This window comes from Tamandua tetradactyla, chromosome 11, assembly GCF_023851605.1.
Source record: "Tamandua tetradactyla isolate mTamTet1 chromosome 11, mTamTet1.pri, whole genome shotgun sequence".
NCBI classification, from domain to species: Eukaryota; Metazoa; Chordata; class Mammalia; order Pilosa; family Myrmecophagidae; genus Tamandua; species Tamandua tetradactyla.
The window spans coordinates 33,077,237-33,105,044 of NC_135337.1; the positions used below are offsets into that span (position 1 = coordinate 33,077,237).

Consider the following 27,808-nt stretch of genomic DNA (forward strand, 5'->3'; position numbering starts at 1 on the left):
TTCTTTTTGGGGTATGCTGCACTTCTTGGATCTGTAATTTTAAATCTTTAAGAGTTGGAAAATTTTCAGTGATAATTTCCTCCATTAGTTTTTCTCCTCCTTTTACCTTCTCTTCTCCTTCCGGGACACCCACAACATGTATATTCATGTGCTTCATGTTGTCATTCAATTCCCTGAGTCCCTGCTCATATTTTTCCATTCTTGTCACTATATTTTCTTTTGCTTGTCAGACTTCAGATGTTCCATCCTCCAGTTCACTAATCCTATCTTCTGCCTCTTGAAATCTGACATTGTGGGTTTCCATTGTTTTCTTCATCTCTTCTACTGTGCCTTTCATTCCCATAAGTTCTGTGATTTGTTTTTTTCAGTCTTTCGATTTCTTCATTCCTTGCCTTCTTTATATCCTCCCTCAATTCATTGATTTGATTTTTGATGAGGTTTTTCTTGTCTGTTCAAACATTCTGAATTAATTGTTTCAACTCCTGTATCTCATTTGAATTGTTGGTTTGTTCCTATGACTGGGCCATATCTTCAATTTTCCTAGTGATTCATTATTTTTTGCTGGCACCTAGGCATTTAATTACCTTAATTAGTTTATTCTGGAGATTTTTTTCACTTTTTTTTACCTAGGATTTTCTTGCTGGATGACTTTTTGTTGTCTCTGTGTTCTTTGACATTCAGTTCAGCTTATTCTGGACCTCTAGCTTAAGTTTTGTTTAACAGATCAGAATTTTTCAGTTCTTGTTTTCTTGTTTATTGCCCTGCCTGTATGGTGCCTTACCCCCCACCTTTGGAGGGTCTACTTAGATATTATAGACCCCAGCCAGATTTTCCCAGGCCAAGTGGCCTCCTTTCAGGATGAAGGAGTCACCTGCATCAGTTTTCCCTGAGGGTGAGACCCAGCAGATTGAAAGGTGTTCCTGTGAAGCCTCTGGACTCTGCATTTTTCTATCCTGCCCAGAATGTGGCACTTGTTTGCCTGCGGTCCCACCAGCATAAGGTGATGTGGTACCTTTAACTTCAGCAGACTCTTCCCTGCTGGGGGCATGGTTGAGAGAGAGGAGAGGTTGTAGGCTGGCTTTAATCATGTCGCTTTTTTAGACCCTGGGGTCTGAATTCCTTGAGGGAGGGAATCCACCTGAGCTGGGCACCACCCCTCTCCTGGGGAAGGCGCAGGCTCCAGACAAACACTCAAACAAGCTCAAGTCTGCCTATGCCTGGGCCAGTTGGAGCCTGAGAAGCATTGCAGCTGTATCCAATGAGTAGTCAAGCTATAGAAACTCAGCCACAAAAAAGAAAGAGAAAAATCCTTTTAAGAGCAGGACCCCCATTCCTCAGGTTGCCAATCTAGAACTTAAGTTGGTATGTTGCTCAGGTTCTATGTGTCCCCTCCTTTCCTTCAAGGCCCAGACCCTTTCAAGTATTATGTGCTATCCGATCCAAAAAAACCATTGTTTCTTTTTTTATTTTTTCTTTTTCCATCAGCCCTGCCCCCTCTGTGCCAGGGCAAAAACCAGCAACCTCTGCTTTTACATGAGGTACAGCTGCCCTGGGGGCCTAATTTTAGTAATCAGAATTTGTTAATTAATTCCACAATTGGAACTCGATTGCGCTCAGCCCCTGCTGCAGTCAAATCCCTTTCTTTTCTTTTCCCCTCTGGGAAGCAGGCGGGGTGTGGGGGGACAGGGGCACAGGCCCCACTGCTTGGGGAACTCACGGTTCTGGGGGCCTTGCAGCTGTCCAGACTGGGGTATGCTGTGTGTCCGGTCACTGATGTGGCCCCAGCAGTTGTTCTATACTGTTCCTGACTATTTACTAGCTGCTCTGGAGGACGAACTAAGTCCCACACCTTACTAAGCTGCTATCTTGGCCTCTGTTAATCTTTTATATGAAGATTTTTCATTGTCAATCAATTTGTTGTATTTTCTAATTTCCATTTTCATTTCTTCTTTGACCCATTGATTTTTTAGATGCGTAGCTCTTAATTTGCTTACACATGATTTTCTTTTTTTCTCCTTGCCTTTTTAAAAATTGGTCTTGAGTTTTGTTAGTGTTTTATAATCAGGCAACATTTTCTGTATGATCCCAATTTTTGAAATTTGTTAAGATTTACTTTGTAGCTCAAAATTTGGGGAAATATTTTGCATGTGCTTATATCTTCAAGTTTAAGCCCTCTCCCAGATAAATACCTTGTTAGTTATTTGTTGCTTTGTAGAACGTAATTCTTATATTTCATTTAACTATTTAATTGTCTTCATCAATAATAGAATAGGGTTGATTCATAATTACTTTGCCTGTCATTAATGTGGATTGAAATTCTAATATACAGTATTTGTAATTAATTCTTTTTAATGACTTTAAGTCCTTCATTTTATTAATATTTTCTTTTATATCTCTTTTTTTAAAATATAGAATGCTTCATGAATTTGCATGTCATTCTTGCACAGGGGCCATGCTAATCTTCTCTGTATTGTTCCAATTTTAGTATATGTGCTGCCGGAGCAAGCACTCCTTTATATCTTTGAATACTTTTTTTTTTTGTATTTAAATTCTTTGAATGTTCTAATAATTCTGCTTCATAAGTGGTCATAATCCTCAGGTATCTAGCTGTTTTCTTCTGTGAGCTTATATTCTTGTTGTGGTTCTTAGCTATTCTGTATAATAGTATGTATTGGGAGAAGGGCTCAAATGGCTAAGTCCTAAAATATTTGAATTAAGGTTTAACCTTCTGAAAATGGGCAGGATCCATGAGAGAAAGGAAAGTCATCAAACTTGGATGTAGAACTTACCTCTCTGATAGAGGGGGAGGGAAAGGAAAGAAGGGAGGGTGGGAAAAAGGAGGCCAGTAGGCTGGCTAATGCAGTTTTAAGAACATTCAGCAGAGCTAGAGAGTCCTTAAGCCAAAGTTGCCCATTAAAGGATTCTCTTGTCCCATAGGCCTGTCTTAGTATTCCTCTCATGCTCAGTCACTGGTTGGTAGCACCCCATGCGAAGCGTGATCTTGGTGTGAGTGTGATGTGGCTTCAAATCTTGGGCCATCTGTCAATGAAGCTTCCCATAGTAGGAAATCTGAGAGTTGCAATTTCATGGCCTCCCTGCCCAACCACCCCTCCCCCAACTATTTTATTTGCCATCATTAGAACAGTTGTAGATCTACAGAATAATCATGCATTTAGTAGAGTTCTCATGTACACACCCATAGTTTTCCTTATTAACATTTTATACTAGTGTAGTATCTTTGTTACAATTGATGACACAATATTATTATAATTATAAACTATTGTTTGTAGTTTATATTAGAGCTTACTGTTTGTAAATTTCTATAGTTCTGTGGGATTTTTTTTTTAAGTTTGTTATTCTGATAACATATGTATGACTATGTTAGGCATGTGCTGCTAAGCACTATGTATATATTATTGCATTTTACCTTCACTAAAAGCCTATGAGGTAGGTATGTTTAATATCCCTACAGTACACTAAGAAACTAGTAAAGCAACTTGCATATGATCACCTGCCTAAAAGTAGAGGAGCAAGGAATCAAAATAGGTCAGTTTGACCTGAACTCATAATTGCTTTCAAGCCATATTTTTATCAAGCCATATCTCTCATTGAAGAATTCTAAAGATAATATGTTTAACTTTACTCTTTTGATAGGTGAATCTTGATTTTTTTCAGAGGTCATAATTGCTCTATTTCCTTTCTGCCAAAGTATATTAGTCATTTTTAAGACCCTTTTTATGACCCGTTTGTTCTAACTAGGCCATCTCACACCAATAGTTATCTTAGATTTCATTTCCTCTGTGCTTAAGTTTGTACATGTAAATGTTATCTTTAGTGGATTTTGTCCTTTAGTCTGTAGCTAATTTGCATGTGATTATCTCCTTAGCCAACATATAAGTTCCTATAAGAAGACTGTGTCTTCTACATTTTTGTGTGTGTCTTTTGTGCCTGGTGCCATTATAGGTACAGAATAGATATTAAATAAATGTTTGTTAGACTGTTGAAAAATAAGTTCTTTCATCTGTTGAGGAGATGTTTATTTTTCCATGTTTTCCCACAGAGGCAGGAAGATTGATGGCTTGGCACTATATTAAATTTGAGACAGTGAAGAAATTTTGTACAATCAGTGGAAAAGAAACTTTATCAGATCTGGTAAATTAATTTTTACTAACAAATACATATGATACAGTATAAAATAATATTGGAGAAACAACTAATTTGTATATTTCATATAATTTAAGAATGAATAAGCAGAAAGGAAAGCATTTCTAATAATTCTTAAATATGGAATAGTCTCCTTAGAATATATTATATTTTCAGTTGTATCTCTTTATCAGAGCTAAGAATATTTACATTCATACCCAAAGTAGGGGTGGCAACTACCTTTCAACTTCCACGATAATGCTAATTAACTTGGTAGTATTTACCAAGTGTAATGCATTTAGAAAGATTTTAAGGCCATATAGCATAATATATTAGGAAAGTGTGCCATGAGTGAGAGTCAGTGAATTGCAGCTCATGTACCATATGCCTGCAACCCCTTCCTAAATCTTTTGTATTAGACTAGCAATAAACATTGAGATATTACTAATGGTGACAGCCCAGAAAAAGAACTAATTGTGCAGAAAATGGAAATAATAACAGGTAATACATATTTCAACAGTAAGAGCAATTTTGTAGCTACAATAGTGAATAGAATGCACTTATAGTGTTGATGTCTTTCTCTCTTTATGGAGCTATGAATATGAAACAAGATATTTATAAAAGAAAATAATTTATTGAGAATAATTTATTCTCAGATTTAACCATTAATTTTTACTTAAAATATCTGAATTGATTACAAGGTTAAAATCAATACACTAAAAATATCACAATAGAATTCCAATTATTATTAAAGAATATATGATGTGCTCACTTCAGCAGCACATATACTAAAGAATACGTGAATGAAAATAAATGAAAAGAAGAAGGTTTGTATTTTCATGTAAGTCGGTCATCTGGCAGAACTGGGCTCTAGAATCCAAATTTCTTAATATCTAAAGCATTCTTTCCATTAAAAATTAACCTCAACTGGGATAGTGATTTACAAATGATAGAATGGTGAATAATAATAGTAGTGGTTGTAATAATGAGAGCTACGTTTCTTGAATGCTTACTATGTGGTAAGTACTGTGCTGAATATTTAAAATGTTATCTCATTAATCTTTGCTCTTACTGATGTATGCCCAGTATATAACACAGTGTCTGGCATATAACAGCATTACAAGCATTTCTTAGTGAATGAATGAATGAATCCTTAAAGAAGCAAAATGCATTAAGCACACTTTTAATTCTGTTATACTATTATGCTATCTAATTAAAGAAACTGATGTTCTAAGGAAGCATGAAAATTAATGCAGAGAAAGAGGATGAGAGGAAAGAAGTAAAAAATGAACTTAAGTGGACATATGCTGAAATTTTATAGGTCACAATGGTAGCCAGCTGCAAGGAATTTTCAGATATACAGTTAAGAATAAATGAGAAGAAAACACTGAATACTTTGAATAAAGATCCAAATAGGATAACTATCAGGTACAGAAATTAAATGTTTTAAGGATTTTTAAAAAGCTTTTATTTAATTAAAATAAATAATAGTAAAAGTTTTGCCCTGTTTTCATTTACAGATTTCCAATGGAAGGAAGGATTAAAACAAGAGAAATGAAAGTAAATTGGTAAAGATGGTTGCTAAATGTCTTTAAATACTGATTATAGGTTTATGGTTCATATTTATGAGGATTTCTTTATACAGTTTTAAAGCTCATTTTAAATTGTTTTCCTTAATAATGAAAGTAATGTATTTACATACAAAGAGTCAGAATGTAGATATAAAATTAATTTCCAGGAATTCTCAAACTTTAATTAAACTTCACAATTTGTGAATTATTTTTTTGTTTATTAACAAACATTTATTGGCAGTGTGTTCTATTAAGGTGAGGTGGATAGTAGAAAAAAGACATATTTCTCACCATCAGGAGCTTTCTAGTTAGCTTGGGTGAGAACCATGTATATAAAAATAATGAGCAGTTTGAAAATACATGTGAGGAATGTCTTTTGAATGGTAGTAGCATTCTGGGAGAGGCAAATAGTAAAAGCTATTTGCTTTTACTTGAATGTAGGAGTGTATATATGAAAGTGTGATGAATAGTCTGAGTAGAAAGCTGGTATGGAGGGGAGTAGTAATTGAAAGAGGAAGCTAAGGTTACACTGAAACTTCTAATGGCTTTTACCCAGTTTATGATCACAAATGCAATGATATTCTTTTCTGTTATGCTGCATACATGGGTTTCTGAGTACTTAGCTGCTAATGTTAGAACCTTTTGATTTAAGTGGTACAATTTCAGGTGATAGTGGTTTAGTGTCTTTTTTATGAGGCTCAATAAAACCTATTAGCCAAATAATTCTTTTTCCACCTTCGCTGGAAGAGGTCTTTCTTTCTTTGGACAACTACATTGGTTGTACATTGATACATGATCAGAGGAGAGAAGTCTCTAATCATATATCCTGGCCAAGGACCAGGGCCCTTGTGATCGGCTTTGTTGAATCTGCTTCCTTCCTCTGGTGACTCATACTAAAAACCTGATAGTCAATAAAGAATCAATGTCTGATGTGCACTAAGGCAAAAGAATTTTCTCTTCCAAATACCTTGAAGTCCATGAAAGAAACTTCTTGTTATATACAGCACATATGGCAAATCAATAGCTTGGATGACTGTTGTTTCTTAGCAATATTTCACTATCTGATGCTCAGATAGGATGTGACCTGCCCAAGGTTAAGTAGCTATATGGAAGACTGAGCTCTATAGAACTAGAACCCAGGTCTCTTGATTCTCTCAATGTTTTTTTCCTAATGTACACCATTACATCAGTTATTGAGTCCAATTAAATCAAGGTTTTCTTCCCCAAGCATCTTCTTGGGAACACTCTATTTGCAACTTCAGTGCTTCAATTAACCTTGCTTTAACTTAGGTCATACACACTTTTATTTGAGGCTGTCAGATTTTAAAATTGATAATTTTATAATTGTTTTTATACATATTCAATTTATTTTCCTGTTATCACTTCCCACCTTTGTGCATCTGTGGTAGTTAGGTTCAGGTATCAACTTGGCCAGGTGAAGGTGCCTAATTCTGTTGCTGTGAACCTCATTGGCTGCTGATTACATCTGCAGTTGGCTTGGAGGCGTGCCTGCTGCAATGAATGATTTTTATTTAATTGGCTGGAAGCTTAAATGAGAGAGCTCAATGTAGCACAGCCCAAGCAGTTTAACATACCTCATCTCAGCACTGGCAGCTCAGCCCAGGCCTTTGGAAATGCAGAAAGGAATCACCCCTGGGAAAGTTGCTGGAACCCAGAGGCCTGGAGAGAAGATCAGCAGAGAATGCCCTGTGCTTTCTCATGTAAGAAAGAACCTCAGTTGAAAGTTAGCTGCCTTTCCTCCGAGGAACTATACGTTTTTAACTAAATAAATCCCCTTTTATTAAAAGCCAGTCCATCTCTAGTGTGCTGCATGCTGGCAGCTTTGGCAGACTAGAACAGCATCTTACTTGAATGGGGCCAGGAAGAGTGTTTCTGGGTCTTTATCCAAAATATACAGGCTTTTTAGTGGGTGATTATGGCTAATACTTGCCACTTCATGTCTCCTTTATATTCTTGTTACTTTGCTGAATTCCAGATCTGTTCTTCTTCAAGTAGATGTTAATCCTTTTAGCTTTACATTTTTATTATTCAAGATTCTGCCCTTTAATTTAAGGCCATTTTAAAATTTTCATTGCTTTAATTCCCAGCTATTCCCTTTTCTGCACCAGCTCTATTTAAGTGGTATTTTTTTTGTGAACTCAGAGGATTCTCAATCCGTGATTTCTTTGCTTATTCTTTTGTTTCTTGTTATTCCGTCATTTAATACACAGATTCTTTTAAAAATATTCCAAAGATAGAATTTACGAGGCAAAATGTAAAGTCTCCCTTGACTGCTCCACCCATTTTCTTTCTCAGAAATAACTATAATCTGTAGTTTGCTGTGTATTCTTTCAATTTCCTTTTGCTTTATTTAATACAGATGTATGTGCAAATGTATGTGATTTCTACTATATTAAATGATAATACTATAACTGTTACTCTAATATGTCATGGAGATCTTTCTATATCTGTACATATATATGGGTTAACCTCTTTTATTTCACTAGCAATATTTTCTATAGTATGGCTATATTATGATTTTAACCTCTCCCTTAGTGATGAAAATTTAAATGACTTTTAAATTTTCGCTGTTACAGATAGTTCTGAAATTAACTCCTTGTGCATATGTTATATTTTTCAAGGATTTCTGGGTGAAAGGGTATACGCATGAGAAGCTTGATATATAATGTCAAATTGCCTTTCAAAAAGGCCTCTCTGACTTATAATTCATACCCAGGGTGTAAAAAGAGTTCTTCTTTCCATATACCCTACCCAATGTTTTGCCTTCACAATTTTGTCAGTCTGATGAGTAAAAGTTATATTTTAAAATTTTCAAATCTCTGATTTTTAAGAGGGACTGAAAATGTTATTTAATTTTATACAGAAGTTTTAAATTGTTATAAAATCATTATGTTAGTCTTTTCTTTTATAATTTCTAGGTTTTGTGTCTTGTTTAGGAAGAGCTTTCCCATCATGTATTCTTTAGGAGGGGGTTAACTATACAAAACAGGAAGAAAATGAAATAACAATGACTTAAATACAGTAGTTTATTTTTGGCAAGTATGGTGGCTTCATGGTGTCATCAGCACTTGGGTTTTCTGTTCTGCCAGCCTAACATGTGAGCTCTGTTCTCAAGGTCACCTCATTGTCCAAGATAACTGCTGGAACTTCAACCATTAAATCTAAATATGCTCTCTTTTTCCAGTTAGTTTTCTGGACGTTCCACATAATACTATTTCTGTTAGCTACAACCTTATCACTTAGCTATGCCTAAGTGCAAAGGACACTGGGAATTGTCTTTGTGATAGTATGCCCACTTAAAAAGTGGGGTTTCTGTTATTGAGATGGAAAAGGCAAATGAATATTGGGATAAGCAAAGCAATCTCTGTGACACATTCTAAGTTTATAGGATTTTCCCTACCATTTCTTCTAATACTTTTAAATCATTTTGTTTTTACTTTTCATAAGTCATCTGGAGTTAATTTTTATCTGTGATATGGCTTAGGAATCTAATTATTTTTGTTCCCAAAAGATAATCAGAAGTGTTTGATTAATCAGAAGTGTTTGTCTTTCTCTCTTTTCCTTCTGATTTGAAATGCTACCTTATCATAAACTAAATTCCTAAGGGTCTGATTCTGGACTCTTTATTATGTACTGTTAATTTATTCATTTGTTATTATGACAATATCACATTGTTTTATTTGCTATTCTTTTACTGAATATTTTGTAATTTAGTAAGGTAAGTCTCCCCTTAATGCTCTTTAAAACTTTTTTGGGCTATTCCTGCATTTTTCCTCTCTATGAATTTCAGAATCAGTTCATCGTGGTCAATAAAAGTCCTATTGAGATTGACTTTATAGATTAATTTGGGGAAGAATTCTTCTTTTTACAATTCTGAAGTCATTTATCTAGGAGTGTGGCATCTTTCTTCATCTATTTATATCCTTCTTTATGTCTTTCAGTAACATTTTGTAGTTCATCATTTAGGTTCTGATAGGTTCATTTCTAAGTATTTTATGGAGTTTGATATTGTGAACAGAGATCTTTTTCACATAACATTGCACAATATTACATTTTTATAATTGTTTATTGGTGGCATATAGGGAGGCTACTGGTTTTTAAATTTTGATTATTTTATCTGGTCATCTTACTGAACTCTCCTAAGAGTACTAGTAGTCCTTCAGTTGATTTGCTGGGGTTTCCTAGGTAGGTAATCATATCACACTGTAAAGAGTGATAATTTTAATCACTTGATTTCTAGTAGTTATAACCTTTTATTTTTCTTTTAATTGTTGCAGATAAACCTCTAATATTTTGTTCTCTGGTCAGGGACAGTAAGCATCCTTGTCTTAATACTGTTTTTAGTGATCAAGTTTCCATTGTTTTTGCCATCAGATTCAGGATTGTTATTGGCTTTTGATTAAGGAAGTTTTCTTTGAATATTAGCTAACTTAAGGCTTTTTTTCTGCACCTGTTGGGGGATCATATGATTTTTCTCCAGTTTTTTCATCTGTTCATGTAATAAATTCTTATTAAATTTTCTGATATTGAATCACACTTTTGAAAGTCCCAGCTGCTCATAACATGTAATTTTTAATGAACTGCTGGATTTTATCTATTCATATTTAATTTAGGGGAGTATGCATCTCTGTTAGTAATTGAAAATGGCCTATAGTTATATTTTTTTTCCTTTGGTTTTAGAAATAGGATTATCTAGCTTCTTAGAATGAGAAACTTACCACCTTTTTCTATATTCTTTAACACTTTACAGAATATATGACTATTCTCTTGGTAGGAGGTTTGATGGAACATTCCCACACAACCATTTGAGCTGGTGCCATGGGGCTGGGAGGTTAGATACTTTACTACCTCTTTTCTTTCTTTCCTTTTATTAAAGTCTGAATCTTGGGTACATGGAATTAAATTAATCATAATCTTGTGTTTCATGACATAATTATCATTAGTCCATGCAAGGTCTTTGTTTTACTTAGTTTATAATTTTTTCTTCATCCTTTGTCCCTATTTCCATTTCCCTCTATACTATATGTATATATTCAAACATAGTTTTTTATATGTCATTATTATTTGTGTATCCTTGAAAATATATCACATTTTATGTGTTATTTTTTAAATTATATTAATACTATTTTGCTATAGATCTAATTGTTTCTTTTCTCATTTAATACTTGAGACATCTGGATATAAATTTAGTTTATTCCTTCTCGTTTTATGTATATCCAGGTTTTACTTATCTATCTCCTGATAATAAACTGTTGATCCTGGTATCTTGCTACTATCACATATTCTCTTCAGGGCCTTGAACAAGTTAATTAACCTCTCTGAGTCTGTTTCCTCAGTTGTAATGGCTGCAGTAACAGTACCTGCTTCACAGTTTTGTTATAAAACTTTCAACACATTGAATAGTTATTGATACATAGAAAGCACTCAATATATGTTAGCTATTATTATTTTCATGTCATTGTTAATATTGTCAGTGTTTTGTAAATAGTGAGAGGTATATATATCCCTATATAGTTTATCAGTCTTTCCAACATCATTTAACAAAGTATAAAATATTTTTCTTACTGATTTGTGACTTCACTTTTCTCATACTAGGTTTTGTAAATGCATGTATCTATGTCTGGATTCTCTATTCTGAATGTTGCTTTACCAAACTATTTTTATTACTGTGACTTTATAGTGTAATTTATTATCTAAAGAATTTTAAAAATTCTTTAGCTATTTATGGACCTTTATTTTTTATATATAAATGTTAAAATCGAACTGTTAGGTTATTTTTTTAAATTTCTGGGGTATTTTTATTAGAATTACATTGAATTGACATATTTACAATACTAAGATACCTCATCTATGAATATGGCATATTATTTAATTTATTCTATTTTACATCCTTTAATATGCTCAAACTTTCTCCATAAAATCTTGTGGATTTTTAATAATTTGCATTCTTTATAATTTTTGTTACTTTGAAAACATTTTTATGTTGATACTGCTGAAGTGGGAGAAAGTTATTGCTACTTATAACGTGATTTTATAATGAGTATCCCAGCTGAATTCTCTTCAGTTCCAATATTTTGTTGATTATATTGGGTTTTCAGTGAGATTATTATATTACTTGCAAATAGTAGGATTTTATCTCTTCCTTTCTATTCTTTGTATGTCTTTTTCTTGTCTTGCTGCCTTACCCTCGGCCGTCATTACTATGATGAATAATATTGCTAATGCCAGGCATCTTTATCTTATTCGTCTTATTAAAAGTAATTTACGTAACTTTGTCAATTATGATGCTTACTATATACTTCTGTTTTATAGAATTTATCAAGCTTTTAGTTTTCTTTTATTGAGGTGATTATGTATATTTTCTTCTTTAAGTTCACTAATGAGGTAAATTACTTTGGTAGATATTGCTAGTGATGAGCCAGCCTTTTTGCTTTAGCCTGAACTCTGCATGATCATGAAATATTTTCGATAATATACTAATAAGTTTTGGTTAACTAATATTTAGTTTAGTTATGTTTACAAGTGCAAAATTAATCTGTAAATTTCTTTCCTTCTTTGTGTCTACAATCAATTTGTTAATAAAGCATTAATATTAAGCTTGGACTAATTTAGCCCCTTCTGGAAGATTACTTCAGGGTCTGTTTTCTCACAGTATTATTCACTTGAAAATTTCAGAGTTAAGATAATATGGAATGTTTTTTGGGTCCTGTTTACAGTGAAACCCCTGATCTATAAATCAGTAGTTGGCTTGCCAGGCTTTGTTAGTCATATCTTAAATGATGTAAAGGATTGTTGAGAAACCAAGGCCAAGGCTTCTCTTTGTCATGGTGACCCATATGCACTTTTGCTCATAGGCCCCAGGTGAGTGGAGGGTGTAGGAACCAAAGAATCAGTGTACTTGAGCTGGTGCTGGGCATCCCAGTGGGTTAAAGGTGCTGTGTTTCAGTCCCTGACATTTATCCTTATATAAAATAAATAATTTTGTAGAATAGATAGTATTAGGAGACAGGGCAAGATGGCAGCTTAGTGAGGTGTGGAGTTTAGTTCGTCCTCCATAGCAGTTAGTAGATACCTAGGAACAGTACAGAGCAACTGCTGGGGGAACGTCAGTGACCAGACACACAGTGTACAACAGTCTGGACCAGATGAAATGGCTGAAACCCCACACAGAACTCTCATTAGATAGAACTGGAAGCACCCTCAGGCACCGGCACTGCCCCAAGCAAGGGAAGAATTAGGCTTGTTTGAAAGATAAACTAGTCAGATGAAAGGAGTTAATTCCCTAAAGGATGTATCTTTCCCCAAGAGAAAGGTAGGGCCCAGCTCATGTGGAAATCCTCCTTCAAGGAATTCAGTCCCCAGGGACTGGAAAAGTGAAGTGATTAAAACCATCTTACAACCTCCCCTCTGTTCCAGCCATACCCCGACAAGGAGAGTCTGCTGATATTAAAGGCACCACATCACTTTATGCTGGTGGGAAGCCATGGGCAGAGAAGTGCCACTTACTAAACAGGATAGGAAAAGCATAGAGTCTAGAGGCTTCATAGGAAAGTCTTGACAGCCTGCTGGGTCTCACTCTCAGGGAAAAACTAATGCTGGCTACTCTTTCCTCATGAGATGTGGGCCTGTCTGGTCTGGAAAAATCTGACTGGGGTCTATAATATCTGAAGAGACCCACCTCAAAAAAAAATGGCTCTATATAGGCAGGGCAAGAAACAGAAAAAGAAGAACTGAAAAATTCTGATCAGTTAAACAGAATCTATGCTAGAGGTCTAGAATAAGTTGAACTGAATGTCAAAGAACAGATGGAGAACAAAGTTATCCAGTAAGAAAATCCTAGGTAAAAGAGTGAAAACAATCTCTAGAATAAACTAATTAAGGAAATCAAATGCCTAAATGCCAGTAAAAAATAACAAGTTATACTGGGAAAATAGAAGATATGGCCCAGTCAAAGGAACAAACCAACACTTCAAATGAAATGCAGGAGTTGAAACAACTAATTCAGTATGTTTGAACAGACATGGAAAATTGCATCAAAAATCAAACCAATGAGTTGAGGGATGATATAAAAAAGACATTGGGTGAACAAAAACAAGAACTCAAAAGTTTGAAAGAACAGGAAGCTTTCAAGATGGCAGCTTAGTGAGGTGTGGAATTTAGTTTTTCCTCCAGAACAGCTAGTAAATAGCCAGGAACAGTACAGAACAACTGCTGAAGGAACATCAGTTTCCAGACACACAGCATACACCAGTGTGGATCAGGTAGACTGGCTAAGAGCCCACATAGAACTGTAAGTCCTTCAAGCTGTGGATGCTGCCATCCCTCCCCTATGGTCATGAAAGGCTGGGTCCCCAAGGGGAAGGGAAACAAACTTTACTGCAGCAAGAGCTTTGCTCAACCAAGCTTCATGTGCAGAATTAATTAACAAATTTTGACAACTGAAAATAGGTCCCCTGCACAGATAAACCTGGAATAAGCACTAAAGGTGCTTAGAGTTTTTGCCCCAACAGAGATGGGGCAGGACTGATGGGAGGTGGGGTGGGGAACGAAAAAAAAAGCCAGCTTTTTGAGTCAAACAGTACAAAATAGTGAAAAACACCTGGATCCCAAGAAAAGGGGGCACATAGAGCCTGGAGATACATAGAGCCACATAACAACTTAAGTTCTATCAACAGTCTCTTCAAAACAATGTAGGCCTTTCCTATCAAGCTCCTCATAATTCTTCCAAAATCTTCCTCTTAGCCATTTATAAAGCCTTTCAGCATTTTTGGAATTTGCAATTTGCACACCCCACTTCTCTAGTACCAAAATCTGTTTCAGTTTGCTTAAAGCTCCAGAATGCAATATACCAGAAATGGATTGGCTTTTTCAAAGGGAATTTATTAGGTTACAAATTCACAGTTCTAAGGCTATAAAAATATTTGAACTAAGGGCATCAGCAAGAGGACACCTTCATTGAAGAAAGGCCAATGACATCTGGAGTTCCTTTGTCACATGGGAAGGCACATGGTAACATCTGCTGACCCTTGTCTCCTAGGTTGGTTTCAAAATGACTCTCTCAGCTCCTATGAGTCCTTATGGCTTCTCCTGGGGTGTTTTTGTTTCTCTTAGCTTCTCTTGGCTCTGAGCTCTCTCAAAAATTTCTTTCCCTTAAAAGAAAGCAGATTAAAACCCACCTTGAATGGTCAGTGTCTCATCTCCATGGAAACAATCTAATCAGCAGTCCCCCCCCCCCAACAACAGGTCTGCCCCTACAAGATTGGATTAAAGGAAAGTAGGCTTTTCTGGGGTCATAACTGTTTCATACAAGCACAGGGTGTTAGTCACCACTGTATAGAGGGTGAAATTCATTGATATTTACTGCAACTTGCCAGCCTTTTCCTCCATCTCTGCCATAGATGGTGTGCAGTAATCTACAGACTCCAGAGTTTCAAAATAGTTCATTCAGACATTTCCTACCCATTCAGTAGTTGTTTCAGTGAAGAGACTGATTCATAGAGCTTGCTACTCTGCCATCTTCTCACAATCCTATGGTATTATTATTATTACTTGTATTAGTTTGTTAATTGTGGAAGTTGAGAGCAGCTATTAAATGGCTCAACCAATGATAATAATAGTAATAACCATTTCTTGAATATTTGCCCTGTTCAAGGCAGTACATTCATTGCCTTCATACCTATGGCAGAAACTGCTAGTTGACTGTTGCACTATCTATTTTCACCTACACAGGAAAAAGATTATGTTTCTCAGTCTTCTTTATATCTAGATGTGACCCTATAGCTAAGATTTGGCCAATTAATGAGATGTAGTTCTCCCTAGAAGTCTGATTGAAGATTGTGGCAAACAGGCATCCTTCTCCCCTTACCCTCTTTCTCTTATAAGCTGAATAGATTGGTTACATAATGGTTGAAGTGCCAGCAGCCACCATAGACCTTGAGATAGCCTGAGGATGGAAACTGTGATGGTTAGGTTCATGTGTCAGTTTGGCTAGGTAATGGTGCCCAGTTGTCTGGTCAACCAAGCACTGACCTATCTGTTGTTGTGAGAACATTTTGTGGATTTAAATCATCAGTACATTGATTGTATCTACAACTGATTATAACTGTAGTGTAATCAGCCATAAGTCATAAGAGGAGCATCTTCCAAAAGGAGTGACATTTAATCTAATCAATTGAAAACTTTTTTAAGGGGGAGGTGATAGCTTCAGCAGTTAGAAGAGAGAACTTTTCATCTCTCCTTCAGACAGACAGACAGACAGACAGCCAGCTTTTCCTGGGGAATTCATCGAAAACCTTTATCAGAGTGCCAGCTTGCCCTACAGAATTTGGATTCATGCATTCCCACAGTTGCATGATCCACTTTTATGAAAGTTCATACTGTTTACAGATATCTCCGATTGGTTCTGTTTCCCTAAAGAACCTGATTAACAGAAACCATACATAGAAGAGCAGAAGTTAAAAAGGAACTGGGGCTCTGGCGACTTGTGGGGCCTACATACCAAACCCTGTACTGCCTATGTCTGGATTTCTTTTCCACAAGATAATTATCCATTGTGCGTTTAAGCCATTATAGTCTGATCATGGTTGAGCCTAATCCTAACTGAATCAATACCCTATCACATTTAATCCCTACAAGAACACTGCTTTTGTTATTACTTAACTACCATTCAATTCTGTCCCCATTAATAGAGGTGAAAGAGTGCCACCTCACCTTAGGCTGTGAAACTTCTGTTTTTACTGAGGAAAAGCTCAGGAAGCCAAGATCACAAGATGTCACTGCTTCTGTATCTGATGCAGAGAAAGACAGCCCTGTAGAGGTTCTGTGTCTTCTAGAATCAATCCCTTATCTCTCTCCTAATCTCTGTTATACTTCTTATAATAAGGTTTCTGATGGGGGATATAAGGTGTTGAAGTGTCCTGTTTATTAATAGGAATTTTGTTCTTAAATATAAATATTACTTCAAAACTTTTATTTTTACTCCTACAGTTTTCTATACACTCTGCATATCCCTGAGTAGCTTCACAAGGAGTTTTATTCAGTATTTAAAGCATCCTATCCACATTTTTACATTAGTTCCTTCTTTATTAATAGACCATGCAACATTAAAACCATTTTCTTAATTTTCAGAAGTATATACTATAGTCAAAAAAAGTAGTCCATAATTTCAGCTGTATGTACCCATTCTGAGAAATTATCCAATTGCTTCTTTCTGTTTTCACATATCTGCTAAAACTAAACCATGAAGTATAAACATTCTATTCTTTCTCTTTATGCACCTGTTTTGGTCTTACCCAGCAGCTCCCAAGAGAGTAATATATGTCTGATAGCTTTTGCTATAATCATGGGGTGATTTGCAAATCAGTATCTGGTTAGATTAGTAAATTTAGGTAGCAGAGAAACTAGCTCCTTTTCTCTTCTGCTATCTACCAATCAAATTTTGTAGCCTGATTTCTACTGACCAGCTAATATGGTACCAACCTTCATATGCTGAACAATCTTCAGTACCTAACACTGTTCCTGGCATTCAGTAGGCCCTTAATAAATATTTGTTGATTAAACAAATTGCATTTTTTATAATACCTTAAATAGGAAATTAAAGGAGAGAGACATGTTGGAGGAGAATATGACAACAGTCTTATGTATTGAGTTTAATGTAATAGTCTGAGTGTCCTGTACACATTTGAAATTTATCAATCTAGGGATTATAATGAAAATCTTGAGAAGAAATGAGATTTATGAGAGAAAAACAATTTGAGTGAATAAAGAAGAGCTTAAAAATAAGGACTAAACTTTTATTTTTTTTAACTTTTTTTATTAATTAAATTATTAAATTATTAATTTAAAAAATTAACAAGACATTCTACATTCTACATATACAGTGATTCTTAATATCATCACATAGTTGCATATTCATCATTTCTTAGAACATTTGCATCAGTTTAGAAAAAGAAATAAAAAGACAACAGAAAAAGAAATAAAATTATAAGAGAAAAAAAGATTATACATACCATACCCCTTACCCCTCGCTTTCATTTACCACTAGCATTTCAAACTGAATTTATTTTAACATTTGTTCCCCCTATTATTTATTTTTATTCCATATGTTCTACTCTTCTGTTGATATAGTAGCTAAAAGGAGCATCAGACACAAGGTTTCCACATTCACAGAGTCTCATTGTGAAAGCTATATCATTGTTCAATCATCATCAAGAAACATGGCTACTGGAACACAGCTCTACATTTTCAGGCAGTTCCCTCCAGCCTCTCCACTACATCTTGAACAACAAGGTGATATCTACTTAATGCATAAGAATAACCTCCAGGATAACCTCTCAACTCTGTTTGGAATCTCTCAGCCATTGACACTTGATCTCATTTCACTCTTCCCCCTTTGGTCGAGAAGTTTCTCTCAATCCCTTGATGTTAATTTTCAGCTCATTCTAGGGTTTTTCTCAGTCCCTTGATGCTGAGTCTCAGCTCATTCCAGGATTTCTGTCCCACGTTGCCAGGAAGGGCCACACCCCTGGGAGTCATGTCCCACGCAGAGAGGGGGAGGGTGGTGAGACTGCTTGTCATGTTGGCTGGAGGGAGGGGCCACATCTGAGCAACAAAAGAGGCTCTTTTGGGGGTGATTCTTAGGCCTAAATTTTAAGTAGACTTGACCTATCCTTTGTGGAGTTAAGTTTCATATGAACAACCCCCAAGACTGGGGGCTCAGCCTATAGCTTTGGTTGTCCACACTGCTTGTGAGAATATCAAGAATTCAACTTGAGGAAGTTGGATTTCTCCCCACTCTCACCATTCCCCGAAGGAGGCTTGCAAATACTTTTCCAGTCACTGATCAAATCACTCTGGGATTCATTGGGGCATCACTCTGGACAAACCAACAAAATCTCATGTCCTACCTGAGATTCCAAGTACTTATAGCATTCAATCAAACTATCTACATGAGTTATATTAGGAAATGCTCTAGTCAAAATATAAATTTTGTAACAAACATTTTTTGCTTTAGTCTCACACATAAGGTGACTTTTTAAAGTATTAATTATCATCTATTTTCAGCACCCTGCAATAATGACATTCCTTTGTTCTTCCTCATGCAAAAACATTTTTAAAATTTGTACATTGTACATTTCACTATTATTATACACTCTAGGCATTCCTAGATTATACCATCTCGATCTTTACCATCTATCTTTCTTTCTGATTTCATTTATGTCCCCGCCCTCCTCCCTCTATCGTTCTCACATGCAGCTTCATTCAGTGTTTTACCATAATTGTATTACAGTTAGGTAGTATCGTGCTGTCCATTTCTGAGTTTTTATATTTGGTCCTGTTGCACAGTCTGTATCCCTTCAGCTCCAATTACCCAATATCTCACCCTATTTCTATCTCCTGATGGTCTCTGTTACCAAGGAAATATTCCAAGTTTATTCACTAATGTCAGTTCATATCAGTGAGACCATAAAGTATTTGTCCTTTTGTTTCTGGCTAATCACACTCAGCATAATGTCCTTAAGGTCCATTCATATTGTTACATACTTCATAACTTTATTCTGTCTTACAGCTGCATAATATTCCATCTTATGTAAATGTCACAGTTTGTTTAGTCAACTGTCTGTTGATGGACATTTCGGCTGTTTCCATCTCTTGGTAATTGTTAATAATGCTGCTATAAACATTGGTGTGTAAGTGTCCATTTGTGTCCTTGGCCTCTTGTCCTTTGAGTAGAGACGGCATATAGATGGGTCCTGTTTTTGAATCCATTCTGCCAGACTGTGTCTTTTGATTGGAGAGTTTAATCCATTAACATTCAGTGTTATTACTGCATGGGTAGTACTTTCTTCTACTATTTTGCCTTCTGGATTTTATATGTCATATCTAATTTTCCTTCTTTTTACCTTTTCTCATAGTCTTCCTTTCTACACTCTTCTCCACACCTCTCTCTTCTGTCTTCATATCTGTCTCTAGTGTTCCCTTTAGTATTTCTTGCAGAGCTGGTCTCTTGGTCACAGATTCTCTCAGTGATTTTTTTTCTGAAAATGTTTTAATTTCTCCCTCAGTTTTGAAGGACAGTTTTGCTGGGTATAGAATTCTTGGTTGGCAGTTTTTCTGTTTTAATACTTTAAATATATTATCCCACTGTCTTCTCACCTCCATGGTTTCTGCTGAGAGATCTGCGCATAGTCTTATTGGGCTTCCCTTGTATATGATGGATTGCTTTTCTCTTGCTGCTTTCAAGATCCTCCCTTTCTCTTTGACCTCTGGCGTTCTGATTATTAAATGTCTTGGAGTATGTCTATTTGGATCTATTCTCTTTGGGGTACGCTGCACTTCTTGGATCTGTAATTTTAAGTCTTTCATAAGAGTTGGGAAATTTTCAGTGATAATTTCCTCCATTAGTTTTTCTCCTCCTTTTCCCTTCTCTTCTCCTTCTGGGACGTCCACAACACGTATATTCATGTGCTTCATATTGTCTTTCAATTCCCTGAGTCCCTGCTCATATTTTTCCATTTTTTTTCCCTATAGTTTCTGTTCCTTGTCGGATTTCAGATGTTCCGTCCTCCAGTTTTGAAATCCTATGTTCTGTCTTTCGATATCTACCATTGTAGGTTTCCATTGTTTTTTTCATCTCTTCTACTGTGTCTTTCATTCCCATAAGTTCTGTGATTTGTTTTTTCAGACTTTCAGTTTCTTCTTTTTGTTCTTTCCTTGCCTTCTTTATATCCTCCCTCAATTCATTGATTTGGTTTTTGATGAGGTTTTCCATGTCTGTTTGTATATTCTGAATTAATTGTTTCAGCTCCCATATGTCATTTGAATTGTTGGTTTGTTCCTTTGACTGGGCCATATCTTCGATTTTCCTAGTGTGATTTGTTTTTTTGCTGGTGTCTAGGCATTTAATTACCTTAATTAGTTTATTCTGGAGATTGCTTTCACTTCTTTTATCTAGGGTTTTCTTGCTGGATGAATTTGTTGTCTATCTGTTCTTTGACATTCTGTTCAGCTTTATCTGGACCTTCAGCTTAAGTTTTGTTTAACAGAGGAGAATTTTTCAGTTCTTGTTTTCTTGTTTCTTGCCCTGCTTGTGTGGTGCCTTCCCCCCCACAAACACTTAGGAGGGTCTACTTAGATATTATAGACCCCAGCCAGATTTTCCCAGACCAAACTGGCCTCCTATCAGGAGGAAAGAGTCACCTGTGTCGGTTTTCCCTGAGGGTGAGACCCAGCAGGTTGAAAGACTTTCCTGTGAAGTCTCTGGACTCTGTTTTTCTTATCCTGCCCTGTGTGTGGCACTTGTCTGACTTCAGGTCCCACCAGCATAAGATGATGTGGTACCTTTAACTTTGGCAGACTCTCCCTGCTGGGGGATTGGTGGAGACAGAGGAGAGGTTGTAAGCTGGTTTTAATGGCTTCAAGTTACCAAGCCCTGGTGTTTGAATTCCTTGATGGAGGGATTCCACCTGAGTTGGGCTTCACCCCTCCCCTGGGGAAGGCACAGGCTCCAGACAAGCACCCAAAAGAGCTCACTTCTGCCTATTCCTGGGGCAGTTGCAGCCTGAAAGGTCCTGCCACTGTATCCAGAGGCAGTCAAGCCTTTGTAGATACACAGCCGCAAAAACCTCTGTTCCTTCTTTTTTTTTCCCCCTTTATCTGTCAGTCCTGCCCCTGTGGTGCCGGGGCAAAAATAAGCAACCTCCACTTTGATCAGGTTCACCTAAGCTGGGGGCCTATTTTTAGTAGTCAGAATTTGTTAATTAGTTCCACAATTGGCGTTTGATTGTGCGCAGTCCCTACTGCTGGTAAAGTCCTTTCCTTTCCCCTCTGGGAAGCGGCCTGTGGGGGTGGGGCACCCGCCTCCGCAGCTTTGGGAACTCACGGTTCTGGGGGGTGCTCGCAGCTGGTCCAGCTGGTCCAGACTGGGATATGCTGTGTGTCTGGTCACTGAAGTGGCCCCAGGAGCTGTTCTGTACTGTTTCTGGTTATTTAGTAGTTGTTCTGGAGGACGAACTAAAACGCGCACATTGTTAAGCCAAGGACTAAACTTTTACAGTATGGAGAGAAGAAGTCAATAAAAGAAACAAATGTAATGATATAAGATATAGAATCATGTTGTGTCACTAATAAAGGCAGGAAGGAATTTTAAGTAGGGATATTTCAGTCAGTGATGTAAAATGCTTTGAGATGATAACTTTTAAGCTGAAATATTGTTTCTTCTTTTTCCCAGCCTTATTCAAGCCCAGCTAGGATGTATTCCCATACAAGACTTTGCTTTGACACAAGATACTGCAAAGATTTTCAGAAATGGCTCACGAATTACAAGATGTATGTTACAGGTTTACTGGAGTTTCTTTATTTTTCCAGTAGACCATTATATAAGACTTAACATTGAAACTTTTTTTTTTAGGGTTGTCAGATTTTGTGTCTGCTCAAGAAAAGAAATTTTCTGTATTACTGAACAGTTTGATTTTAGCTAAATGTTTCAGGTGTAAGCTTTGGGAAAACTCTCTGCATGTATCCAAACAGCTGGAAAAAATTGGTAGGTATTGAATATAGGCAGGTAGTTTGTCAATGTCTTAATTCATTTTGCTTTCACTGTTAGAAAAATCATTGTATGATGGCGATAGATCATTAAGGAAAAAATATGTTTGTAAGTCTAAATAGGCACTATGCTTCTCTTGAAAATCTGGTTTTCATTTGCTTCTGCTTAAAATATTCCATTTGAAATCAAATAAGTAGTATATTAGAAGCCTAATAAAAATAATTATCCTCTTTTTAAAATTTGTTCTCAAACCAACAGAAATACTCATTCAGAAGGTATGTTTCATACCTTCATGAAACAATGTTCCTACTCTGAATCATTTTCCTCTTTTTTTCAAACATGATTGTAAAGTAGATGTCTCTTAGTACTTGCTCTTTGTATGTCATAGAGTAAAACTATGAGTTGAGTCATCATGTAGACCAGAGAGTCCCTCTTTATTTCATAAGGCATATTAGTTTGAAAAAAAATATGAGCAATTGAAGAGTATCACAACCCAAATAATCCAACAGTGAAAATGTTTTTTAAAAATTTGTTGCTTAACTAGATCTTCTAAAAACTTTTTTCCTGATATAGTTACTAAACATTAGTATAGACTTAATTTAAAATAGATTGCTTATAAATTGTTATTTGATTAATTTTCCACAGGTATAACATTGTCAAATGCAATGGTCAATGCAGGTTTGACTTCCTTTAGAAAAATAGAAGAAACAGATGCAAGGGAACTTGAACTGGTACTGAATATACACTTATCATTAATGTTACCTGTATTTTATCTAAATTCTAAGGCCCAATTTTTACATCCTTATTTCTATTAAAAATTGTTTTCCTTCTCATGGTCATACGTATTTTCACTTACCAAAGTTTTGGGTGATAAGCATTGTTAAAACTATTGAGTCTAAAAAATGTTTTACTGAAAGATTTTTTAGTGTTCTGGTGGAAATATAATAATGTAAACATTTTTAGATTTTAAATAGACACCCCCCTTTTGGAACCCAGATAAAAGAAACTGTGATGTATCTTCCAAAATATGAACTTGAAGTGGAACAGGTAAATATTTTGTTTCTTAAAAAAAAATTGTCTGTTCATGTATAAAGCTCTCCATAGCTAGGATTGGAGGAGAGTATGAGTAGTAAGGCTATTTTTAACACTTTTTATGCCTATCCTTTTTTAAAGATTGCAAGATATAATGATACCATCGCAGAAATATTAGTGACCATTTTATTAAGAAATTTTGAACAGCTACAGACTAAAAGAACAGCACCAGATTCCCACTATGTTACCTTAATCATTGGCAATGCAGATAATCAAGTGGTTTTTAAACACAAAATTATGTAAGTGTGAAATTTCTGATATTTTATTTGATTTCTAAATTCATATACTGTTAAAGAAATTCCACTGAGAGAAAGGGAAATAAAAATAAGATCACTTTGGGATCAGTTAAATCACATTTTACAGAGACTGTAATCAAGTAGGTTCTATATTTGTCTATTAAAGAAGCTATCTCATAGATTTAAAATTGGGTATCTTGTTTTATATTGCTATATTTAGTATGTAAATGGATAAAGTATGAAATGTATAACTCTGCTCTGAACAAAGTCGATTGATTACCTTAAGAAATAGCAGTTGTCCACTGTTGCTAGACTTTTCTATCTCATTGCCTTTCTCTAATCATTCATGACCTTACTGCTCTTTGGATGTATTCATCTTCCTACTCACCTCAAAATATTTCTATCTACAGATTAAAATCTAAAAACTACTATACCTCCATTGTAGGGTCCAGGAAAACAAACCAACTGTATAAAGGAGGTACCTTCCCTTATAGCTTGTTCTTTAGCCTGCCGTCCTGCCATTTTTACTTTAGCATTTCTTCCAGTGCTGTTATTTTTTTCTCCCAGGATGTCATGAACAAACTCCAGGAATGTTACTTATAGCTATATCTTCCAGGTTTTGAATTGCTTGATTTTATTATGAGACAGATACTATTATTTTTCACATTTTGTAGAGGAGGAAATTAAGACACAGAGAGTTTAATCAGTTTACCCAAGGTCATATAGCTAGTTAATAGCAAAACCTAGATTTGAACCTAAGCCTTCTGACTCCAGAGCCTGTACTCCTAACATTACTATACCTGCAAGCTCAGGATGACAGTGATTCTGAAATGGGAATCTACTAATTGTCAGTATACTGGAGGGTATCTTCCACAAATGGCACATGCAAGGTTCGTAAAGTATTATAATGATTGATAGGATGATATCCCTTTACTGGTAACTGTTCTCCTGCAATTAGCCATGACACAATTATAGAGAATATGCCAATTGTACAACTCTTTGTTCTCCTGTGATTACTAAATCTAATGACAGCTTTGACTGTCTATATAAAATTTTAAAATTTTCTGATTATTAGATATATACTATTTTCCACTTGTAGTAAAGATGCTACTGAAGTTGTTCTCACAAATACATATAATTTGTATGTAACCAGTTTAAAGTGGTAGTGATTTGAAAGCAAGTTCGTGGGTTATTGATGACAACCATATATTCCAAGTGGAACTGAAATGAGTCAGTGCAACTTGAAATCAAGTGGATCAGTGTAAAGTTGAGAAAATTATGGTCAAGAAAGTGCCATTGGTGCTCCATTTCTACCTCCTCAGTTTTTGCGGAAAGCACTTTTCAGTAACAAGTGTTTACTACCAAAGAGGACCTATCTTAGATACAATCAGCTCTTGGAAATTAATATATTATTTATTTTAGTATTTAGATAAACTTTTAAATGATGCATTACTATGTTCTAGGGATTCTGTTTTGCTAAAAGCTGGAAATTGGACTAAAAAGATGGATGTGAAGAGAGCTCTTAAATCTGAAGATCTTAGTATAAATCTAATCAGTTCTGAATATGGTAAGTTAATTTAAGTAATGAAAACATGAGTGTAAAGAATATGGTAGCATTTAAAAATTATTTCCTTTATGCTAAAACAATAAAAATGGAATTAAATAAAAATAATTTAGATGTTTAGATAATATTTAGATAATATGAATAAACTTTAAGGGAACTTTCATGTTTTTAATATGTAAAAGATAGCATGGACCAGAACAGCATAGTTAAAACTATATCAGCATACTTATGCTAGATGTTTTATTTTCCATGACAGTAGTTTCACTTATTGTAGAAACATTGATTTTTATTTTTATTATGATAGATGTATAAGTTTTCATTTGTTATATATTTTAAACTTTACTGTTATTACTTTTTGCGTTTTTATTTCCTGAACTTCCTAGTCCATATAATTGAAAAAGTTATAAAAAATAAGATAAGATAAATAAATAAGTGGTCACATGTATGGATTTACATAATTTAAATAAACACTTTAATTTTTTTTTATTTTTCTAGTTGGACTTGATATTCAGCAAAAATTTACAGTCTTTTACCTAGGACCCAAGAGGTTTGGAAATCAAATAATTATGCAAAGAAAATCAGAAACAGAGATATCCCATTCTAAATATTCAAATAGCTCTACTATAGCAGGACCCAATAAAGGTAAATAACTATATTAATTCCTTTAACTACATTAAAGCAAAGCTATGGCTAGGAAGAAGTATCAGTGTCACAGCACTGTTTCACTCAAATTGCAGATGCTCTGGAATTAACAAATTTAAGCTTCACAATAATTGCATTAATAATATATAGTAGGAATTCTCTCATAGTTAATATTTGAAGCACAAATTATTTGTCTTGTCTAATCTTTTAATGTATATTTTCCATTTTCTTTACCCACTCCATTCCTGGGGGAAAGAAAGTTATGCCCAAGAATACGGATTTGATAAGGAGACATGAGGAAACACAAAAGTAGACAAAAGTGTACTGATGTACTCATGACCCACCTTCATTGATTCTCAATTTGTGGCTAATAATGTTTCATATATACCTCCCGTCAATTTTTTGCCTTCCTTGTTTGAAGCAAATCTCACTAGGCATGTATAGTCAAATTACTGTTTTAAATACTTGGAATAAATCCTCTGTGGCTATGCCACCAACTGCATATACATACTTTCATTTGTTTCATTTCATTTTATGTTGTAAAGAATAGCTTTTTTTTTGAGAATAGCTTTTAAAAATTAATTTTGTCCTATATAAAATATGTACATGGTTCCATAGTCAAATCTGTAAAATGTTAATATTATTAACACTGGAGGCTTAGACTCTCTATCATGGAGTTCTTTCTTATTCACTTGGTACTTTTTTCACTGACTTGGGCCAGTGAGGAAAGCAGTTAACTGGTACTAAGGAAATGTAATAACATGAACTTTTATCAGAATTAACCTGAACAGTCATGATCTCTGAATAGTTGGGTCGTTACGATAGATAGTAACTGCAGCAAGTGGTAGTAGGAAGAACACTGAGGAACTATTCTATGAGCCAATGACCACTGAAGCCTTACTCTTTAAAGAACACAGAAGAGCCTCTATTTCTGGGTAGGATGGTAGTAATTTGTGGTAGGCCAATGCTCCCATGGCAAAATCTAGAAAAACCTACATAAGTTATGCAGTATATAATTTAAGAGCATCAGAGATCTATAGAAGCAATAAGCCATAAGGACAAGAGGAACTGAAACTTCAGAGGGGTTAACCATTCCAAGTCCTTCAGAGTTGAGGAGTAAAAGATTCACTAGTCTTTTAATTAAAAGCCTGTGTGGCCATGCCCTAGAAGAGGTTTCAGTGATCAGCCACTCACCTATTTGCCTGACAGATGAAAGGGAAAATGCTCTTTGTTGGAATATAACATAATATAGAATCTACAGACAGCAATATCTGCCATAAGATAGTAAGTTATGAAACCTGCATGAGATGAGATAATATGAATGATAATTAGTAATATCAGGAAAATAAAGATCCATAGATTATTCAAAAGCAGAATTAATATTTAAAGACTGTAACATAACTATGGTTAATATTTTTGAGAAAATAGAGGAAAATGTATAAGTTAAATGTATGAGAGGATGGAAAATTTCACCACAGAATTGGAATCTGTCAAGCCAAGGCTCCAGGCCACCACCAGGTGAGAAGGCCCACCACACGGGAAATGCAAAGATATGCTGGTCACCAAGAGTAGGAGTTAGGCACTTCCGTCCACTCAATGGAACTGCAGTATGATAGTTACCAAGGAAGAGAGCACACACAAGCATTCGTTGGCATAATATTTTTACTCATAAAGAAGAGACAAAGCAGAGTCAGCTTTAGTAGTAGGCCTTGGTCTTCCATGGCTGACAGGTTCCTCTTGATGCCAACACAGGGTGATGATTCATGCATACCCCTCTTGTGCCACAGTGTCAGAAACTCTATTCCCTTCCTGCTGGGAACAGATATACTAGTGGGGTTGCCTGGATACCATATGAGGCACACTCTTAAGCAAGACAAATGAGCTCATTTCCAAATAGGGAAATTTTCCAGGCCTAGGGCTTTGATTGAGGCAAAGCAGGAAGGGGTGGCAGATTGCATGACAGCTGCTTTCCCAACAGAAAACATTATGAAACATG

General features: G+C 35.5%; 1 protein-coding gene and 1 non-coding gene across 5 annotated transcripts in view; one reads left to right on the top strand and one right to left on the bottom strand.

Moving 5' to 3' along the window:
* The window catches only part of HFM1 (helicase for meiosis 1), a 120,481-nt gene that overhangs the window by 55,362 nt on the left and 37,311 nt on the right, over positions 1–27,808 (top strand). For all 4 annotated transcript variants that reach the window (XM_077120297.1, XM_077120300.1, XM_077120299.1 and 1 more), the window contains exons 22-31: positions 4,061–4,152; positions 5,465–5,571; positions 5,664–5,711; positions 21,964–22,061; positions 22,144–22,275; positions 22,924–23,009; positions 23,242–23,325; positions 23,452–23,609; positions 25,070–25,173; positions 25,666–25,812. In XM_077120297.1, the coding sequence (XP_076976412.1) occupies positions 4,061–4,152; positions 5,465–5,571; positions 5,664–5,711; positions 21,964–22,061; positions 22,144–22,275; positions 22,924–23,009; positions 23,242–23,325; positions 23,452–23,609; positions 25,070–25,173; positions 25,666–25,812 (1,056 nt within the window). The remainder of the gene's footprint in view (positions 1–4,060; positions 4,153–5,464; positions 5,572–5,663; positions 5,712–21,963; positions 22,062–22,143; positions 22,276–22,923; positions 23,010–23,241; positions 23,326–23,451; positions 23,610–25,069; positions 25,174–25,665; positions 25,813–27,808) is intronic.
* LOC143651029 (U6 spliceosomal RNA) lies at positions 2,403–2,509 on the bottom strand. Its single transcript, XR_013159775.1, has one exon. It is a non-coding gene; the product is annotated as a U6 spliceosomal RNA (small nuclear RNA).